The sequence below is a fragment of the Salmo salar genome, chromosome 05, assembly GCF_965601325.2.
Source record: "Salmo salar chromosome 05, fSalSal1, whole genome shotgun sequence".
NCBI classification, from domain to species: Eukaryota; Metazoa; Chordata; class Actinopteri; order Salmoniformes; family Salmonidae; genus Salmo; species Salmo salar.
The window spans coordinates 20,902,293-20,923,822 of NC_138295.1; the positions used below are offsets into that span (position 1 = coordinate 20,902,293).

Consider the following 21,530-nt stretch of genomic DNA (forward strand, 5'->3'; position numbering starts at 1 on the left):
TGTTACACATTTTGTCTTAACTATTCCTATAGTTTTGAATCTATCAAAAGCTTAATTTCCTAATACATCATGACTTACATCATGACTTGTGCCACAGGGTTATTTGATACAGCAGGCTACTTACTGTATGTAGGTCACTGTCCCTCTGACTAAAATCATTTTGTTTCTGTACATGTGGAAAGAAGAGCTGTAAAGGCCGCTGACACCTGGTTTGTTTTAGGATCAATCTTGCTGTGTAGACAGTAAATTATGCTTTCGGTAGCGCCTGTCCATGGTTGACTCGCCTGTAACTACATTGAATACAATTATGCATGTTTTTGTCAAACTTCTGTGGACGTGTGAACACGCAATATAGGCCTATTAAAATCCGCTATGCAGGGAAATGTAAAACTATTCGCTAAACCTGAGTTGATTGATAGCCCAGGTGAGACTTGACTTGGGTCCATAACACGAGGGGAATTTATGTATGGTCCACTGTTTGTTTTAACACAATAGGACAGCGTCGTCTCACTAAGTTCTCCACCCAGCCGGGTGTTCGTTCAAATCCATCAAATCGAAATTATACACCTGTCGTAGAAAGGCGCTTATTTTCTCAATAAATTAAAATACAACATTCGGCTGCATGGTCGTGCACATACATTTTTGGGGGGCATGTGTTCAAACAAAAGGCACAAACAATTATTTTTCTTCCCCCACAAGCACAGTCAGACTCGAGCAGTTGCAGGAGGGGAAAGCCGCACAATCTGACTGAACTATTTTGAACTGGAATAAATGCTGCACTGAGCATTGACCAACACGATTCCAATCAAAATATAAAATTGTAAGAAATACTGTAGCCTACTATTACCATAGCCTTACCAACCCAACTCAATTGGTTGCCAGTGATGTATCCTGTGGTTTAAACTTTTGGGCTCGCAACCCCATAAAAGCAGTGATAGAAAACGTGTGACCTTGTGCACACGCAAACATGCGTGCGCAATGTAGCTTGTCATGACAGCCATAAACGGTGATGCATTTTCAAAACGCAAGATGGGCTACAGAAATAAAGTGCGTTTTACACCTGCATTTGGAGCTGAAAGTGTAATTCATGTTAGCAGCCAATTTCAACTAGCTCAATGTCACTCATCTGGAGTCCAGAGCAAGCAAAATCATATGGCCTAAGTGTGTGGCAGTTGTAGGATCGGATGGAAAGCATGTTTTGTCTGCACCGCACCATCACTTTGAAGGGAAATATCGTAATAAATTTGCCAGAATGTTAAATCTTCATCCCATACTATTGAAGGCAGTACGATGTTAAAGCTGCTTACCTTTAGACATCGCCAGTAGACAGGCCTAGTTTGGGTATCTGGAATAGGGCAATTCTCAATCGCCAGGTAACCTATTCTGGCAAAGATGCGGCCGTAGTAGATTGCTAAACTGTATTGTATATGGGTGATAAACGTAGACCTACTTTGTTTTTGCTAGGCAAAACTGGAGGAACTGAAACAAGTTCTTTCTGGTCACTAATCTGGATATGAGCACCCATTTTCCGCGCCAATTGATGACTGGTCGGGTCAACAACCAACTTTTTGCTTCTGAAGTATAGATGAGAATTTAAGGACGACTTGTGTGCAGTGGGTTCAGAACAACTACAAAAATATATAATTTGGGGGGAAATTATACCACCACCAAAAAGGGCACTTTTGAGACTGGAAAGGGCATGTGAAAATATTGTCCCCATTGGTGTGAACTTTAGATTTAAAAATGAAATATATCAACAAAAAATTGATATCAAGTTTTATTGTGGCATGTTGAGAGAAAAACAGGTGTCCCACGAAACTAACGGTTTAATTTGCCCTTTTTATTAACGGCTTGGTCGGGGAGAGTTCCTCTGATTTCAACACACTGCACACAGGCTTGTATGTAATGCTCAGTTGTATACCACACATTTTGTTCTATATTAGTGTTATTTTCTACACATTCTTGGCTTCATGCTATTGTAGGCCTAGATTGCTTGGGTCCACTTTTGGAAATTCTAGTTTAGCTCTGAAAAGGCTGTAAGGTTTTTTCCTAACATGGCAATATTTTCCCCAGGGGATACCCTGCTATTTCTACTCAGCAGGTAATGTTTCCTCCCAGACTTACTGTGAGTTTCCATTTGAAGTCAGGACATTTTTATGACTTTGCTGCTCACGTCCAGGAGTTTTTATTCTTAATTGGCGCCAGAGGCTCTGTATTAAAATAGCGTTTTAAAGGAAGGAGGAGACAATATTATTGTTTCAATGGTTTTGTGATTCTATTGGACAGGCACTCACACGTCAGACTGATTGACATGGAGACCTATATTTATCACACCTACCCTCACCGGTACAGGAAAGACAGCAGCCCATGCACAGGTCAGTACGGAGTTTCTTCTTTAGCACATATGATCTGATAATTTAAGTAATATTATTCACAATAATCAGTATATTTTCTAAACTGCAGGAAGAAGCATAATTTTACACAGAAATTGTCTCATCTCTCCTTTTATATTTTTCCATGCTGTTTAATACCGAGGATAACAAAATATATGCTGATCGTTCACAGGACATGTTATAGCCTACTGCTGTTTGAATGTATTTGTTTGCGTTGTCATCTGGTATTTGGTATGCGTGGTTTAATTACATTTGGGGATTGGCTATTCTTAGAACATACATAGATGAAAGTATTTATATGTGAAGATCAGATCTTGAACAGTTCCCAAGTTAAACTAAAAATATAAAATGTCTTAATGTTACTTTCCCACTCGGGAATTAAAACAACGTGATATTTAGATTTTTAGTTTTAGCTTGAAACTGTTACAGGTCACATGTAAATGCATGCATCTCAGTATGTACATTTCATTAAATCATGTATGTCAATGCTCACTGAAAAACAAAACAATTGATGCAAGATGTACAATGCAAGTGATAAAATGCAGTGGCTGGTTTGCAGGTGGTCAAGATGATTTCTCCATTGTGGCTGGTGGGGGCAATATGCTGTCTGACGTTGCTACCAGGTGGGATAATGTTATTTTAGGCTACACGAGTTTGGCAAAATTAAAGTTATTGAAATGATTGTCCTAAGTAAATAGAATATATTCAATGTGGAGTTGGATGATAACTGACTGAGTCTATGGCATGTGTATCCTCTGCAGTTTGGCTGGAAGCAAAGTCTCTGCTGAATACTATCAAGCAGGAAGGTAACTGAATGTTTAGGGGGGATTACATTTAAAGTTTTTGCTTTCGAGCTTCTTGATAAAATTATGTGTAGTACCAATGCTTTACTTTTGTTTTATACTGAAAGCAACATATCTATGGTAGTTATACATGGTAGTAGGCCTCATGTCTTTCTCCCTCTGTGGCTTTGCTCTCCCTCTCCACTGATCCACCTGTCCCCACAGAGATGAGGCCTGTTAGTGATGTGAGTATTGATTCGGACAAGGCTCATGGCTTCCTGACTCACTCACGACCAAAGCGCAATGTGGAACCCAGGTGGTACAGAGGCAACCCCGACTTCCAGGCTTACTACCGCTACTACAATAGCATTGGACACACAGAGGGGGTGAGGGAGGAAAGAAAAACAATCAATAACACGCTATGCATTAACTAATGGAGCACTAACTACTAACTAATGAAGCACTGACTACTAACTAATGAAGCACTAACCACCACTAACAATAAATGAGGCATTATTTGTTTTCTCAAATGATTCCATCTCTCTGTATGATTAAAATAAATCTGTATCTTGTCTTTATTTCAATCTGTCTTGTACCTCTCAGCTGTATGAGATTGACCGGATCAGGCTGCTGTACCAGCAGATGAGGCAGCTGGAGCATGTATACGGCCCCAACGCCTCACACTTCCAGAACAAACTGGGAGTGCCCACCGTCAAGAAGTGCGACCCGGCCATGGACAAAAAATGCAAAGCCCTACCCCCTCCCCCTCCTGCCCCAATAAAAAGCACCTCTCAACCCCCTCCTGCTCCTGCCATCTCCCAGGCTGACGTCATGTACCTGTGCAATGCCAAGGACCCCCTCTGCAAGCCCCATATTGTCTACCTCCCCACCGGGGCATTGCCCGTACTGTGCGACCCCCGCTACCACCCCTCCTGCAACCTCCACAAGCTCCCTCCTCCACCACCACCCCCAATGCTTAAAAAATCTGCCCCACAACTACCACCCCCCGCCCCAAAAAAGTCATCTCCCCCTCCGGCCCCCATCCACACCTACAAGGGCATGGAGTATGACTGCAATCCCTACTGGGACCCAGACTGCCTGATAGACCACCCACCCAGACCCTTCCATGGCAAAGCTGGCCCACCCCCTCCTCCCACTGAGGAGGAACCAGTTGAGGACCCACCACCCCCTGCAGCCAGCAACAAGAAAGTGGCCCATCCCTATCCCTACTATGGCTACCCCTATAACTATAACTATGGGCATGAACTCTATGATCCAGTCCGCTTCCAGTACCCCTCACCACCTTCTGATTCCCCTGATGATAGTGGTAGTGACTAGCTCATCAAAGCTCTAAAGGCAGTAGCTTTACTTACGCCTCAAGTGTTTTGGCAATAATGAAAGGGGAGTTGTTTTCCCCTGCAGATGTAGATTTAGAAGGATGAAGCAGCAGAGACCATAATTATAGGTCTTTCAGCTATTAAGCATGTAACCGTCTTATCAATGTTCTGGTGACGCTGTTATGGGCAGGAGAGCAAACCTATTTGTACAGCAATGACCTGCAGGAGAGTGATGCTATATTACAATGATTGGAAATATTACAACGATAAGACTGATTTATTACTGTCCAATGTGCCATTGTCTATTCAGCATCCAAAATCATTCAGTTATACAATTTTCATAGCAAAAAAAAAGATAAAATAAATATTGACTGAAATGATGAAAAATAAACTTTAAAAAAACTCTGGCTTGTCTCTCTACTGAACTCTGTTTGCATGTCCCATGCCAGTATTGCTTGTTCTGCTTGTTACTGTAGGTTTTGTGTAGTTAAAAGGCAAAAATGAAGATACGTGGCAACAGTGAGAGCTTGAAAGAGAGGAGGATGATAAAATCCAATAGAGGAGGAAAGCTGACTCCTGTCTTTGCCACAGGGCTGGTAAACTCGGGCTACTAAAGAAAAAGTGCAGGTTGGCGGTCATTATGTTGACATCTGCTGCCTTTTAATATCCAAATAAATGCTGACCTGAAACTGTCCTAACTCTGTTTCCTCCACCCCTTTCCTGTCTAATGCACCTCACACAGTACCTCCCCAAGGCCATGCACAGCAGGAACAGACTACATAAAAAATAAAAAAAAATGGTAACTGCAAACACATTGTCACCTCTGGCCAATAATCCTAAAAACCATGCTGACTCCACACACTTGTTTTAACCTGTGGGTCTCTGTATTGTGTTGCGTTTGTGTACCTACCTGAGTACAGGCTACCTTTAAGCCAGGAACGTGGGTTTGATTCCAGCTGGGGTCACCAACACGAACACGTATGCAAGTATAACTAAATTCTTAGTCCTGTTTATACCTGGTTCTAACATGTCTTTTTCCCTGATTGTGCCCACATTTTTGGTCATGTAGGGCCAGGATATCTGGTCACAATGCAGACACATTTTACTGATGCAATGGCTACAATGTGGGCACAATCATAATGTGAATAAGACCAGGACAAACGATGCATGTTAGCACCAGGTATAAACAAGGCTCTGTTACGCGTGTCTGTTCACTAGAGATGGACGGAAGCACTACTGTGTTACTATAAACCAGGTGGTTTGAGCCCTGAATGCTGATTGGCTGAGAGCAGTGGTACATCAGACCGTATACCATGGGTATGACAAAACATTACTATTTACATTGTTAACCAGTTTTATAATAGCAATTAGGCATCTCAGGGGTTTGCGGTATATGGCCAATATACCACGGCAACTGGCTGTATCCAGGCACTCCGCGTTGCGCACAACTGCCTAATTATATATTTGTTAATGAATCAGCTATAATTTAAATTATTAAATGGCCTTATTTTACTTTTTATTGGACAAACAGAAATCAAAGTCCCAAGAAAAATCAGCAGATTATTTATTACTTACAGAAACATGGAACAACAAAACAAAGAAAAAGAGGAAATTGTATTTTCTGTTCACGTACATGAATTCATTAATGTGCATACTCACAAATGTCAAAGTGCGAGTGAAAATGTGAGTGATTTTGTACACGGTTTCCTTCTTCCTGTTTGTGTGTGTGTGATTTTATGGTATAGACAGGAGGCCTTTGAGACACTTCTAGCATTTGCTACCTTTGAAAACAAACGTTTGATGAGAACAACATTCACTGGTATCTGAGTGTGTGTGTGTCACAAGTGTTACTTAACATAAAATACAGACAAACAAATGGAAAAGCAGTGCTTGTGACCTCTCCATCTCTTCCTCCATTCACTCTTTCTGTGTCACTCAAAAGAACAGTCCTCTCATCCTCCGGCCGATGCCCTGTCTATCGTACAAGACGTTGAACTTGTTGATGAACTGGTTCATGCTGTTGCAGGTCTTAGTGATGGTACCTAGGTAAGCCATGAGGCCCACGTCATTGCATTGCTGAAAAAAGTGAGAAGCAAGGAGATGAATATGCTTTTACAGTACTGTGCCAATCCAACCTGTCTAAGCATTCTCAAATCATTACCCTTATTGAGTGATTTAAAGAAGGAATTTTGTCAAGGTTTTATTCATTCAAAACAAAGTACGTTAATTATCCTGCCAATTTGGCAGATTATCACATTACCAAGACTATAATCTAAAAACAATGGTGCACACATGTTCAGACCAAGAGCTGAGTTTTGCCAAGTGCCTAGGTGGGGATGACTTACATCATAGAAGTCAGTCTTGAATTTGATGGTGCTGAGAACAGGCAGTCTATGGCACAGGGCATTGGCTTCTCTGAGGATCTCGTGGTTAAATGGCACCTCTCCTGGGTCGTACCAAATCATAAGGGGAGAGTTAAAAAAGAGCATGAGGGAAAAATATACACACAACAACAACAACGTGAGATAAGATACAGTTGGGATATACCAAGGAGAAGAGACAGGGTTGAAATACTTTTTTTTTTAAAGCAAGGGCTGTAAATTATATCTATGTTAGTAACAGCATCTCTTTTCCAGACTCACTTGAACATGCATTATTTCGGTCTTTCATCCCTCCCTTTCATCCCTCATCAGAGTAAGCAGTTCTCTCACCTGCTTCCACTGCTTTGACATATTCCAAGATGACTTTCACCCTGCTGTGGAGCATCTTAATTGCACTGTGTTGTGCTATGAGATGTTCGGCCACTGAACAGAAGAGACACACAATGGAGAGAGGGTGTTTAAAAAATGCCTGTCAGACAGTGGGGGGTAAATAGGCCACCATAACTACAGTTACCTGTTGAATTCTCCCCCGTGCCTGTGGCTGTCATGCGAGCCACGTGATCCACTCCGATTCGCTCCGCCTCTTCTGTGGCCAGAGTGTACCCCAGCTCAGCAAACAACATGGTCGCCTGGGATTGGTCAAGTCAGAAGGACAGACAAGTTTACAAATCAGCCACTAGTACTAATCACAGTGGCGTGTTTCTACTAGCCAGTAATTGCCTTAAAAAAAATAAGAGAAAGAGAAACTAAGCCTATAAATAAAATTGTTGCTGGCCAAACTGACCAGTAGAAAAAAAACAATGGTCGGCAGGCTATCAGCATCACCCATCAGTCACCCATCACCCACTTATGGGAGAGCAGCAGCCTCTGGCATATGGACACATTGATACACCGTGATCATTGGTGGTTAAATGAGCGCATGGAACTCAGATGGCCAATAACTTCCATTGTCAACTAATTCAAAATACATAAAACAATTTGGGTTCATTGAATCACATTGATCTCTCTACTAAACCGGTCTGCCTCCCTTTCTATCTGTCTTGAGCTATCGCTAGTGAAGTGCAACATTGTATCAAATCAATCAACTGGATGGAACTGAAGCATCTCTAGCGAACTTGCAACATTCTACTAACTAGCCTATTCAGGACCCTCAGAGTTTCCTGCACACCAGTGAGCTCGGGTCAGACTGCTGTTCTTGCACAATGGACTTACTGTGTGAGGTAAAGAAAAAAATGACTGAGAAGCTCAGCTTATTAGTGGTGGCTGTGGTGAGTTAAGACAATCAGAAATCAAATGGGCACATTCCTACATTTGAGCCAGGTAGGCTACTTCAAAGCGTGCGCTCTCCCTCAACAAGACAGAGAAACCAGACCCATGTTCATTGCTTACATTGAGCACTTCAAATAAAATACATTGACAAAATGTACAAAACTCCTAAATGATGGTTATGAAATAAACCATAACTTCTTTCTCACAAGTGTAGCACGTTGTGAACTCTGGAAACAATGTTTCCACTCTGAGAATGAGAACATAAATGACTGTAGGCCTAATTAGTAACAAAATGCATTAACAGAAATGAATGTAACCAAATGACAGGGATTAACGGTACATTTACTACTGGTGACATGTAATGGGGAATGTATCAAAATAAACAAATCAAAGAGCAAACAATTCACACAATGGAACAACGAATGCACAATAATTGGCGAGAGATAGATGAGTGCATTCTGGAGAGCAGAGCGCAGGTCTTCTGGGGGGCAGAGCGCAGGCCTTCTGGGGGGCAGAGCGCAGGCCTTCTGGAGAGACGCAGATATAGGCCATCTTTGCCACACACCCCTTCCCCTTTTTCTTGTCTCAGCATTTAAAATTAAGACGAATTATCTTCAGACATATTTTAGATGCTTTTCACTGACAGCCGCCACTCAATCAGCTAGACCTTTTGCCACGGCTGCCGTCTACAAAATACTTCCTCATATGCCATTTCTCTCCTGTTCTATTGGTTTTCATATCAACTTTCTTTCCTTGTCCAGAAGCAAAAGGCACAATCCTAGTCATATTAGCAACCCATCCTAGTTGTTGCATCATTAGATTCACTATCTTTCTAAGTTTCTAACGGAGATTTTAATCTCTGTCATATACCGCTGGCATCAGGTGAGGTGTTTAGAATGGCGTTTTTTAACCGCAAATTGCATTTTGGCAAATGTTTGAAAATGACGTTTTATTGGCTGCTTCATCACAGGAGTTGCATATTTTGTTAAGATTAATTACCATAATCTAAGTGTGAATTCTGTCATTCTGAGCACCATGGTTGGACGCCCTAATGGTTTACGCACCCAATGCATATGGGTCCGGGAAATTTCTCAAATGGGCGGTAAATTTAAATCTTCCCAGTTACGTTGTCCGGCGCCACATTTTCCTAACAGAGACCCTGGTGTATGTGTGTGGTAGGAGAGCTTGAGTTACCTCTCCACTGATGATGTCGATGACAGACTCATACACACTGACAGGGAGCTGAGGGAGACGGGACATAAGCTTCAATTACCACATGTAGAAAAGCTTTCTCTTCCGCATCATAGCAATGTAACTGTCCGACATAAAAGTAACTAAAAATGTAATTTGAGAATAATGTTTGACAATATATACAGTACCAGTCAAAAGTTTGTACACACCTACTCATTCAAGGGTTATTTATTTATTTTTACTATTTGCTACATTGTAGAATAATAGTGAAGAAAACAAAACTATGAAATAACATATGGAATCAATTTGTAAGTCGCTCTGGATAAGAGCGTCTGCTAAATGACGTAAATGTAAATGAATCATGTAGTAACCAAAAATGTGTTAAACAAATCCAAATATATTTTAGATTCTTCAAAGTAACAACCCTTTGCCTTGATGACAGCTTTGCACTCTCTTAGCATTCTCTCAGCCTGCTTCACCTGGAATAATTTACCAACAGCCTTGAAGGAGTTCCCACATATGCTGAGCACTTGTTGGCTGCTTTTCCTTCACTCTGCCTTCCAAATCATCCCAAACCATCTCAATTTGGTTGAGGTTGGGTGACTGTGGAGGCCAGGTCATCTAATGCAGCACTCCACCACTCTCCTTCTTGGTCAAATAGCCCTTACACAATGTGTTGGGCCATTGTCCTGTTGAAAAACAAATGATAGTCCCACTAAGCGCATACCAGATGGGATGGCGTATCGCTGCAGAATGATGTGGCAGCCATGCTGGTTAAGTGTGCCTTGAATTTAAAAAATAAAAAATAAATAAAATACAATCGCAGACAGTGTCACCAGCAAAGCACCCCCACACATCACACCTCCTCCATGCTTCACGGTTGGAACCACGCATGGGGAGATCATCCATTCACTTACTCTGCATCTCACAATGACACGGCGGTTGGAACCAGAAATCTCAAATTTGGACTCATCAGACCAAAGGACTGATTTCCACTAGTCTAACGTCCATTGTTCGTGTTTCTTGGCCCAAGCAAGTCTCTTCTCATTATTGGTGTCCTTTAGTAGTGGTTTCTTTGCAGCAATTCAACCATGAAGGCCTGATTCACACAGTCTACTCTGAACAGTTGATGTTGATATGTGTCTGTTACTTGAACTCTTTGAAGCATTTATTTGGGCTGCAATTTCTGTGGTTGGTAACTCTAATGAACTTATCCTCTGCAGCAGATTTTTATTTATTTATTTTATTTTTATTTCACCTTTATTTAACCAGGTAGGCTAGTTGAAAACAAGTTCTCATTTGCAACTGCGACCTGGCCAAGATAAAGCGTAGCAATTCGACACATACAACAACACAGAGAATAAACAAAACATACAGTCAATAATACAGTAGAACAAAAGAAAACAAAAACTCTATATACAGTGAATGCGAATGAGGTAAGTTAAGACAATAAATAGGCAATGGTGGCAAAGTAATTACAATTTAGCAATTAAACACTGGAATGGTAGACGTGCAGAAGATGAATGTGCAAGTAGAGATACTGGGGTGCAAAGGAGCAAGATAAATAAATACAGTATGGGGATGAGGTAAGTAGATAGATGGGCTGTTTACAGATGGGCTATGTACAGGTGCAGTGATCTGTGAGCTGCTCTGACAGCTGGTGCTTAAAGCTAGTGAGGGGAGATATGAGTCTCCAGCTTCAGAGATTTTTGCAGTTCGTTCCAGTCATTGGCAGCAGAGTGCTGGAAGGAAAGACGACCAAAGGAGGAATTGGCTTTGGGGGTGACCGGTGAGATATACCTGCAGGAGCGCGTGCTACGGGTGGGTGCTGCTATGGTGACCAGTGAGCTGAGATAAGGCGGGGCTTTACCTAGCAGAGACTTGTAGATAACCTATAGCCAGTGTGTTTGGCGACGAGTATGAAGCGAGGGCCAACCAAAGAGAGCGTACAGGCTGCAATGGTGGGTAGTGTATGGGGCTTTGGTGACAAAACGGATGGCACTGTGATAGACTGCATCCAGTTTGTTGAGTAGAGTGTTGGAGGCTATTTTATAGATGACATCACCGAAGTCGAGGATCGGTAGGATGGTCAGTTTTACGAGGGTATGTTTGACAGCATGAGTTAAGGATGCTTTGTTGCGATATAGGAAGCCGATTCTAGATTTAATTTTGGATTGGAGATGCTTGATGTGAGTCTGGATAGAGAGTTTACAGTCTAACCAGACACCCAGGTATTTGTAGTTGTCCACGTATTCTAAGTCAGAGCCGTCCAGAGTAGTGATGCTAGACGGGCAAGCAGGTGCGGGCAGTGATCGATTGAATAGCATGCATTTAGTTTTACCTGCGTTTAAGAGCAGTTGGAGGCCACGGAAGGAGAGTTGTATGGTATTGAAGCTCGTCTGGAGGTTAGTTAACACAGTGTCCAAAGAGGGGCCAGAAGTATACAGAATGGTGTCGTCTGCGTAGAGGTAGATCAGAGAATCACCAGCAGCAAGAGCAACATCATTGATGTATACAGAGAAGAGAGTCGTCCCAAGAATTGAACCCTGTGGCACCCCCATAGAGACTGCCAGAGGTCCGGACAACAGGCCCTCCGATTTGACACACTGAACTCTATCAGAGAGGTAGTTGGTAAACCAGGCGAGGCAATCATTTGAGAAACCAAGGCTGTCGAGTCTGCCGATAAGAATGTGGTGATTGACAGAATCGAAAGCCTTGGCCAGGCCGATGGAGACGGCTGCACAGTTATGATGTCGTTTAGGACCTTGAGCGTGGCTAAGGTGCATCCATGACCAGCTCTGAAACCAGATTGCATAGCTGAGAAGGTAAAGTGGGATTCGAAATGGTCGGTAATCTGTTTGTTAACTTGGCTTTCGAAGACCTTAGAAAGACAGGGTAGGATAGATATAGGTCTGTGGCAGTTTGGGTCTAGATGTAACTCTGGGTCTTCCATTCCTGTGGCGGTCCGCATGAGAGCCAGTTTCATCATAGCGCTTGATGGTTATTGCGACTGCACTTGAAGAAACTTTCAAGGATCTTGACATTTTCCAGGTTTGACTGACCTTCATGTCTAAAAGTAATGATTGACTGTTGTTTCTCTTTGCTTATTTGAGCGGTTATTGCCATAATATGGACTTGGTCTATCTTCTGTATACCACCCCTACCTCATCACAACAACTGATTGGCTCAAACAATTACATTTACATTTTAGTCATTTAGCAGACGCTCTTATCCAGAGCGACTTACAGTAGTGAATACATACATTTCATTTTCATTTCATGCATGTTTTTTTTTTTTTTTGTACTGGCCCCCCGTGGGAATCAAACCCACAACCCTGGCGTTGCACACACCATGCTGGCGTTGCAAACACCATGCTCTACCAACTGAGCCACAGGGAAGGCGTTAAGCATTAAGGAAAGAAATTCCACAAATTAACTTTTAACAAGTCACACCTGTTAATTGAAATGCATTCCAGGTGACTACCAGATGAAGCTGATTGAGAGAATGCCACGAGTGTGCAAAGCTGTTATCAAGGCAAAGGCTGGCGACTTTGAAGAATCTCAAATATAAAATATATTTAGATTTGTTTAACACTTTTTTGGTTACTACATGATTCCATATGTGTTAATTGATCCTTTTGATGTCCTCACTATTATTCTAAAATGTAGAAAATAGTAAAAAGATAGAAAAACCCTGGAATGAGTAGGTGTGTCGAAACTTTTGACTGGTACTGTACAGTTGAAGTCAGAAGTTTACATACACTTAGGTTGGAGTCATTAAAACTCGTTTTTCAACCACTCCACAAATTTCTTGTTAACAAACTATAGTTTTGGCAAGTCGGTTAGGACATCTACTTTGTGCATGACAAGTAATTTTCCCAACAATTATTTCACTGTATCACAATTCCAGTGGGTCAGAAGTTTACATACACTAAGTTGACTGTGCCTTTAAACAGCTTGGAACATTCCAGAAAATGATGTCATGGCTTTAGAAGCTTCTGATTTGCTAATTGACATCATGAGTCAATTGGAGGTGTACGTGTGGATGTATTTCAAGGCCTACCTTCAAACTATGTGCCTCTTTGCTTGACATCATGGGGAAATCAAAAGAAATCAGCCAAGACCTCCGGAAAAAAAGTGTAGTGTTTCCAAACGCCTGAAGATATCACATTCACTTGTACAAACAATAGTACGCAAGTATAAACACCATGGGACCACGCAGCTGTCATACCGCTCAGGAAAGAGACGCGTTCTGTCTCCTAGAGATGAACGTACTTTGGTGCGAAAAGTGCAAATCAATCCCTGAACAACAGCAAAGGACCTTGTGAAGATTCTGGAGGAAACAGGTCAAAAGTATCTATATGCACAGTAAAACGAGTCCTATATTGACATAACCTGAAAGGCCGCTCAGCAAGGAAGAAGCCACTGCTCCAAAACCGCCATTAAAAAAGCCAGACTACGGTTTGCAACTGCACATGGGGACAAAGATCATACTTTTTGGAGAAATGTCCTCTGGTCTGATGAAACAAAAATAGAACTGTTTAGCCATAATGACCATCATTATGTTTGGAGGAAAAAGGGGGACGCTTGCAAGCCGAAGAACACCACCCAACCGTGAAGCACGAGGGTGGCAGCATCATGTTGTGGGGGTGCTTTGCTGCAGGAGGGACTGGTGCACTTTACAAAATAGATGGCATCATGAGAAAGGAAAATGATGTTGATATATTGAAGCAACATCTCAAGACATCAGTCAGGAAGTTGAAGCTTGGTCGCAAATGTGTCTTCCAAATGGACAATGACCCCAGGCAAACTGGCTTAAGGACAAGAAAGTCAAGGCATTGAAGTGGCCATCACAAAGAACTGACCTCAATCCTATAGAAAATTTGTGGGCAGAACTGAAAAATCGTGTACAAGCAAGGAGGCCTACAAACCTGACTCAGTTACACCAGCTCTGTCAGGAGGAATGGGCCAAAATTCACCCAACTTATTGTGGGAAGCTTGTGGAAGGCTACCCGAAACGTTTGAACCAAGTTAAACAATTTTAAAGGCAATGTTCCGAAATACTAATTGAGTGTATGTAAACTTTGACCCACTGGGAATGTGATGAAATAAATAAATCAATCATTCTCGCTACTATTATTCTGACATTTCACATTCTTAAAATAAAGTGGTGATCCTAACTGACCTAAAACAGGGAATTTTTACTAGGATTAAATGTCAGTAATTGTGAAAAACTGAGCTTAAATGTATTTGGCTAACGTGTATGTAAACTTCCAACTTCAACTGTATATCGTCCATTATATTAAAAAAATCTAAATGAGAAACTCACATCTGTGTGTTTGGTCATCGGGTTGAGCTTGAGGAAGAGAGGACTCTCAATTATCTCACACACCTGAAGTGAAAAGAGAGGAAAAGCCAATAAGGAAACAGCACACAGTTGGTCAAATAACCTCAAATGACTAACATTTACATCTTTCAAATCACAACAATTCACTGACCAATTACAGTAACAGTTACTTTTATCATGCCTCTAATTTCTCTCTCATGGAAAATGCCCAACCCCATGGAAAATAAGTGTATTGTCCTTTGCTCCACCTACCTGCTTGTGAATGTGGATGTCTGATTGGTCACAAGGACCACCTGTGGTATACCAGCCCAGGAATTCCATGTCCTTGAAGACCTGTTTGACTGAAAGGAAGCAGAGGTAGGGAGGTCAGGTACAGTATGAATTCCATGTCCTTGAAGACCTGTTTGACTGAAAGGAAGCAGAGGTCAAGAGGTCAGGTACAGTATGAATTCCATGTCCTTGAAGACCTGTTTGACTGAAAGAAAGCAGAGGTCAGGTACAGTATGAATTCCATGTCTTTGAAGACCTGTTTGACTGAATGAAAGCAGAGGTCAAGAAGTCAAGTAGGTCCCCCCCACTAATGTAATCTTATTCACTGTGACCGAAAAGGCAAAACTGATCCTAGACCAGCACTTATACAGAGATTCAGTTCCATTTATAACACCAAGGGCTTCAGGTACAAGCCTACTATGACATTTTTCAACTTCAGATGGTGGGAAACCATGACACGGCACATCAATCAATCACAACTTTTTATCTAGCACTTTCACCAATATCAGTAATCAATGGGGAGTGACATTGACATTTTCTTTGTATGGAAGGTTAGTGAAATTAGACTCACACTGCTCCTCCTTGGTGTAGTAATACTCCTTGTCAATGTGTGCTCGGTCATCTACCAATTGATGAAGCAGCTCAAAGGAGTTCATCACCTCAATGTTTCTACCCTCCTGCTTCCCGATTAACGCGCCGATCACTTGGTGAGAAGGAAAGGATGCAATGCAACATTAGGCAGCTGGTTGGAATGGATACACATGTAGGCTATAGCAAAGCCCATTGAAATTCTGTCATTAACTGTAACCTCTCCCATGTATGATTCCCTTCCCACTGTTGAGGTATTGGTTCTCTTATAGAGTCTTAACTATTTTAATTAATGTCTTAAAGTTAAAATACTTTTAAAGAAGTTTAGACATTTACAGAGCAATTTACTGAAAACATGTCAATATCTCTCATCCCTAGTCCATGCCGAATGTAAGACTGTATACAACTATCGGTATTCTTGAAAACTGATCAGCTCACATACCCTGCATGGGCCGCCCCTCCTGGGAGCGGATGCGAATCCAGTGGTCTGAGATGTTGAGGATGACGAGAGGATGCAAGGCAACAGAGACACTGCCGGTGACCCCAGAGACCATAACACTGGGGCTGGCTGTGGGACAGAGAGAACGGGTGGGTTTCCTTTATTGTTGGTCATCTCTAAAGCCAAACGTAGCTAATATGGCCTTAACACGACCACCTGCCTCAGAGCAAACAAAGCATTTGTGTTCTTGTCTTTAATAATATTATTTTCTTTAGACGATTGTTACAATATCCGTGTGCAGTTGAATTGGGTGGATTTGAGTAATCTAACTTTACAGGAAGAGTAACGTTACAATGATGACTAGTTAAATAAAGGTTAAATAAAAAAATGACTGATTCTACTCATCAAAGCTATGATTTTTCAACAATGCTATCCCAATCAACATTTTAAAAGATGTCATCATTAAACTTACTAACAGCTTAGAGAAATATAGGTCACTATTCGCTAGGTATAGAGGACCTGTTACTGCGCTGTTATTAAACTAGCTAAGAAGGCAACATAGTTAACGTTTTAACATGTTAACTGTTACCTAGCTAGCAACCGATAAACTAACGCTAGTTGTTTACATTGCCGATGTTTAGTTAGGTAATACGGACGGACCAATCAATATGTGACGGCGGTTGAATTAGTTTGTTAACTAGCAAATATTAACTCCACTTGTTTGGAAATTGCATATACCAGTAACGTTAATATACACACAAGTACTGGACAGCCACCTTATCTAAATTAACTAACGTTAGGTAGCCTCGCTGTAGTAACGTTAGAGAACGCATAAGCGAAATAATGGCAAGCTAAATGCGCTAACACCATCGACAAAGGAGTATAGTTGGAACCTACACAATATGTATACAACCTTAGCATAATCAGATAAATCAATTGTGCTTTACGGGAAATTATTACCTGCCCCATCCACTTCCATTCCACCACCATTGCTCGTCGCCATCTTGTCCGACTTACAGCTGCGCAAGCCCAGTAGAACAGGGAGTTTTTTCTCAAACGCTAAGGGGCAGTGTTTGCTGCATTTACACCGGTGTTTTGGTGATACATGCTTTGGAAATTATGCCGTTGTTATGCTTATTTATTATTTCAAATGTTTACGGCATTGTATATACCTGGTACGGTCACATAAAATGTGCTAATTTCGAGCATGTAGTATTTCAGAACGTTTAGGAACGTTGTGGCTTTAGCACCCGTTTCTGCGGGGTTTATTACTTGAATGCAACTTTGGTACGTCGGTGTATTTTGTCCGTGTACTCGACGGTACTTTTTGTTTACAAAATGGCAGACTTCAGAACTTCTACCCTCGATTACTTTCCAGAGAACATTTTAATTGATATTTTATCATATTTAGGTGTGCGAGAGCTCATCCGAACTGGAAGGTAAAACAAGTTAGCTGAAGTCGATGTGCTCAATATTAATTTTCATGATAATAACGTCAATGTTAGCTTGAAGAACACTTCTCTTTGTCATGTCATTCATGTGGTGTATTTGCAGGGTGTGTAAGAGATGGAGACGCCTTGTAAAAGACCAAAGACTATGGCGAGTTGTTGATCTAACTGCATGGAAAGGGGTAAGAATGGTGTCCATTATTTCACGTTGATCTTACCATTTCAAGACTCGTCATGAAAAGATTTCTGAGGCTACCATGTCTGTCTAAAGACGTCAGCCATTTTGTGATATAGCCATGTTTATCCGGTTCTACATTCAATGATATTTCAGCAGACTTGATTTTATTATTGATAGCTACTTGTTTGAGACCTCTCACATTCTGCAACATAATGCAATGTTGATACTTGCATTGCAGGCTTATTTCCAGTGTTGGGGGAAGTTACTCTGAAAATGTGTATAATTTACAAAACTACCAATTACTTAACACTGGAAGAAGTTAACCTCCACTAAAGCTACCCTTAAGACAAATATGGTTTACTTAACTAAAGTTACTTTGAAAAAGTAGTTCACTACATCCAAACTATTTTGTGAAATTGTGTCATTTTAAGTGTCAGGCTACAAATTGCAAGACTGAAGACTTTGGGGTCATATGTTAACATAATTTGTAATGTAGCCTATTAAACACAAACTGTTTCAAGTGAGAATTAGGTAGGTTGAATCCCGAAAATGAAAGGAAATTATTGCCTACTTAACACACACTTAATGTTTTGCAAAAAACAGTGTGTAGTTCTAGTAGTTAGCGATATGGTAATGAACACACTACCTAGATTTGAATTTAGTTCAACTACCACCAAGCTACTGCAAAATTTAGTTAAATTACTGGTTGAACTACATGTAGTTCACTACTCCCCAGCACTGCCTATTTCCTACCTGTTGACTAGCTAACTCTACAGAACTTTCAAGTCATCGCTCAAACACTGATGCATTGTTTCTTCCCCATCTCTCCCTCATTGGATGTTTTCATTCTTCAACTGCTCTTCCTGCCCTTGGTGTCCATTTTGGGTCAGGTGACATCGCGCATGCTGTGGGTTCTTCTACGCCAGTATCTGGGCACTGGGCTCCGATGCCTGCGGCTGCGTGGCTTGCTGCTCTCTGCTAGAGGTGGGGCCTTTCTCTCAGAGTCCTGGCTCAAGGCTTTGTCCTCCAGGTGCCCCCGTCTGCGTAGTCTTTCCCTGCTCCACGCAGACTTGAGAGGCTTGCACAGTTGCCAGCTCCTGCCCACAACACTGCAGGTCCTAGAGTTGCGTGGCTGCGAGCTACCACAGGGCTTTTTCACCCAGACCCCACTCAGTCCTGAGAAACAAGCTGGAATGGCATCAACTGCTGCTACTCAGCAACAGGGACGTGTTCAAACTGGGAAAGTGCCTGCCTCCACATCAGGGATTGCCATTGAGACGATGGTCCTTGACAACGTGCCATCCTTCACAGACCAGCACCTGCAGAGTCTGGCGTCTTGGTTAAGGCTTAGCCGCCTAGAGCTCCGCAACGTCCTTCGTGTCACAGCGGAAGGCCTTAGGCGCAGTGCTGCCCAAGAAACCGACTCGGGCTTAAACGGGCTCTCCAGGCTCAAGTACCTGGAGATAGGGCACTTTGGGCGGCCGGGCGCCCAGCTGCAAATGGCCTCCCTGGGGCTCGGAGTGGGCTGGCTGGGCCTAGAGGAACTAAGCCTTGGCGGTAAGGAGGTGGGACCAGGCCTGCTGTCCGCCAGCCGTCTGAGGGACCTGAAGCGCCTGCGCCTGAGATGCTGCAAGCTGAGAGAGATGCAGGTGCTACGTAGCTGCAGGACACTGCGGGACCTGCGCAGGTTGGAGTTCTGTGAGGTGTTCTTCCAGGTTTGCCCAAAGACACCAGAGAGAGAGGGGGAGGTGGAGAGGCAGGGAGAGGGTGAGGAGGGGAGGGAGGGTGGCACAGATAGTGGTGATGATAAACTGGAAGAGAATGACCCCGTGCCAAGTCTGCGCCGCTCACTTGCTGCTCTGCTGCCACAATGCGCACTAGTGTTCACCAACTGCACCGTTACAATAACCTCAGACTAGATTACATACGGGATCTGGTGCACATCTGGTCCCCTTATTCTACTGTTGTAAAACATTCCTCTCAATTCAGCCTGTTGCAAACTCATGCTTTACCTTCATTCACATATGTAATAAAATAAAAAATGTAAACTCGCTTACAGCTATGCTATTGAACAAAGGGACAGTTAACGGTTTAATGGGCGTCACAGAAAATGTTATGAGAGGAAGCACCTGTTTGCTGTATTCCCATCCGCAGTAGGCCTGCAGGTAACATTTAACGTATGATCTGGAGCGTTTTCCTAAGGTTAGTTTGATTATTTACACTCTGCTTATCCATTGAAGAAGGTATTGTAACAGTTTCGGCTTTTTATTAGCCACCCAGATGATGGTTCCTCTTTTAGTCTAAATGTGTATAAGGAAGTGGTTAAACTTAAAAGCTTATTTTTTATGTACACCAGAGAAGCATCGCAGCGACCAATAAACGATGACTTCAATCATGTACTGTAACGGACCTGCTACAGCCATCGGACGTCCAGCACTGCCATCAGCCATTGAGGGAATTCTTCCTTTGAAATCAATGAAAGCTGCTCTACTGCTTGTGTTGCGTCTAATGGCAAGCTCAATAATTGCAGAGGTTCCGTTCTCGGCGGCTGATGTGTGCATTCATTCTATCTTGTGAATGGAAATATTGAGGGAAGAAGATTTTGGTTGGTTTCTGTGTAGCAGGGAGAACGTCACATTGACGGCAAAATATATTGCAACTCTGGGGGGGGAGTGTTTAAATAACAGCTTGGACAGTTATCAGTATGTTGCTGGTATTATGCAATTTCAAAACCATTGCAGTTAAAATTTGCTGTAGCCCACTATATGTTTTGCTAGCTGGAAAAATACACTTATCCCCACTTGAGTTGTGTGATTCTCCAAAGCAGTATGTTATCTGTATTAATTATGAGAAAGTAGAATTGAAAACTGTTATAACCTTTTTCCATCAAGAAACTGTGGTAAATAAAAATGGCACAATGTATTTTATGTATATGGGAAATGATAATCTATGAATAATGTTTCAGGGTTGAACTCCTTTATATGCTTTGTAAATAATTCAGAACAAAAGAAAGGACATTGGGATACCATGATATGTCAGGGAGGGGGGGGGGGGAGTCAATGTTCTTTCGTGATAAAATAATCAACTGTGCAAGTAGTTCAACGTGCACAAGAGATGAAGACCATTTAAACAGTTTTAATCCTCAAATGTGACACACAGCCATAAGACAATAGCCTAACCTAATAATGCAACACAAAACCGTGCTTCTACACCTGCATTGCTTGCTGTTTGTGGTTTTAGGCTGGGTTTCTGTACAGCACTTTGATATATCAGCTGATGTAAGAAGGGCTATATAAATAAATCTGATTTGAAAACATTCTAGAGTATTTCAGCCAATAACAGATCAGTAGGCCTGCAGTCATAGTGAATGGTAGTGAAATACATTACTGAACGTGAGCGTAAGTGTCTAATGGACCGTTCTCATTGTAAGCGGTAATTTTGCAGTAGCACATTGACTTTGAGAAGGTGAAAGAGGAGACTTAAGTTCCAGAATTTGGTAAAAGTTTTAATACAGAGCTTTGGGGTACATGTGAAATGCAAAGGCTGATAGTGACAGGCTGAAAGAGCCATGAGCCGTGGCTAAAAGGCTCATTGTTATTCTCAGAATAATCAGAACGACTATATAATTTACAGTGGGTTCCAAAAGTATTGTGACAGTGACACATTTTTTGTTTTGGCGCGGTACTCTAGAACTTTGGATTCGAAATGATACAATGACTGAAGTTAAAGTGCAGACTGTCCATTTTAATATGAGAGTATTTTCATGCATATTGGGTGAACTGTTTATAAGTTACAGCACTTTACATAGTCCCCTCATTTCAGGGGACCAAAAGTATTGGGACACATTAACTTTGTGTATTAAAGTAGTAAAAGGTTAAGTATTTGGTCCCATATTCCTAGCACACAAT

The 21,530-nt window shown here is 41.9% G+C and overlaps 3 protein-coding genes across 4 annotated transcripts; 2 read left to right on the forward strand and 1 right to left on the reverse strand.

The window, feature by feature from the left end:
• Nucleotides 1-115: 115 nt before the first annotated feature.
• and4 (actinodin4) lies at nucleotides 116-4,919 on the forward strand. Of its 2 annotated transcripts, none has more exons than XM_014199152.3 (5): nucleotides 116-2,375; nucleotides 2,953-3,016; nucleotides 3,155-3,199; nucleotides 3,401-3,561; nucleotides 3,779-4,919. In XM_014199152.3, the coding sequence occupies exons 2-5, from the start codon at nucleotides 2,962-2,964 to the stop codon at nucleotides 4,511-4,513; spliced, it is 996 nt and encodes a 331-aa protein (XP_014054627.2). In that variant the 5' UTR covers nucleotides 116-2,375; nucleotides 2,953-2,961; the 3' UTR covers nucleotides 4,514-4,919. The 2 variants fall into 2 exon arrangements, with proteins under 2 accessions (XP_014054627.2, XP_014054628.2); XM_014199153.3 differs by having other exon boundaries at nucleotides 3,401-3,420.
• Nucleotides 4,920-6,059: 1,140 nt separating this feature from the next.
• Nucleotides 6,060-17,102, reverse strand: cops6 (COP9 signalosome subunit 6). The gene is made up of 10 exons (XM_014199147.3): nucleotides 16,957-17,102; nucleotides 16,000-16,125; nucleotides 15,541-15,672; nucleotides 14,952-15,040; nucleotides 14,682-14,744; nucleotides 9,357-9,404; nucleotides 7,408-7,522; nucleotides 7,224-7,316; nucleotides 6,858-6,958; nucleotides 6,060-6,588 (listed from the first exon to the last, which is right to left on the reverse strand). Exons 1-10 carry the CDS (start codon nucleotides 16,997-16,999, stop codon nucleotides 6,448-6,450), a joined length of 951 nt encoding a protein of 316 aa, XP_014054622.1. The 5' UTR covers nucleotides 17,000-17,102; the 3' UTR covers nucleotides 6,060-6,447.
• On the forward strand, nucleotides 17,093-20,549 carry fbxl12 (F-box and leucine rich repeat protein 12). Its single transcript, XM_014199146.3, has 3 exons — nucleotides 17,093-17,435; nucleotides 17,551-17,626; nucleotides 18,513-20,549. The coding sequence occupies exons 1-3, from the start codon at nucleotides 17,335-17,337 to the stop codon at nucleotides 19,539-19,541; spliced, it is 1,206 nt and encodes a 401-aa protein (XP_014054621.1). The 5' UTR covers nucleotides 17,093-17,334; the 3' UTR covers nucleotides 19,542-20,549.
• The last annotated feature ends 981 nt before the right edge of the window (nucleotides 20,550-21,530 follow it).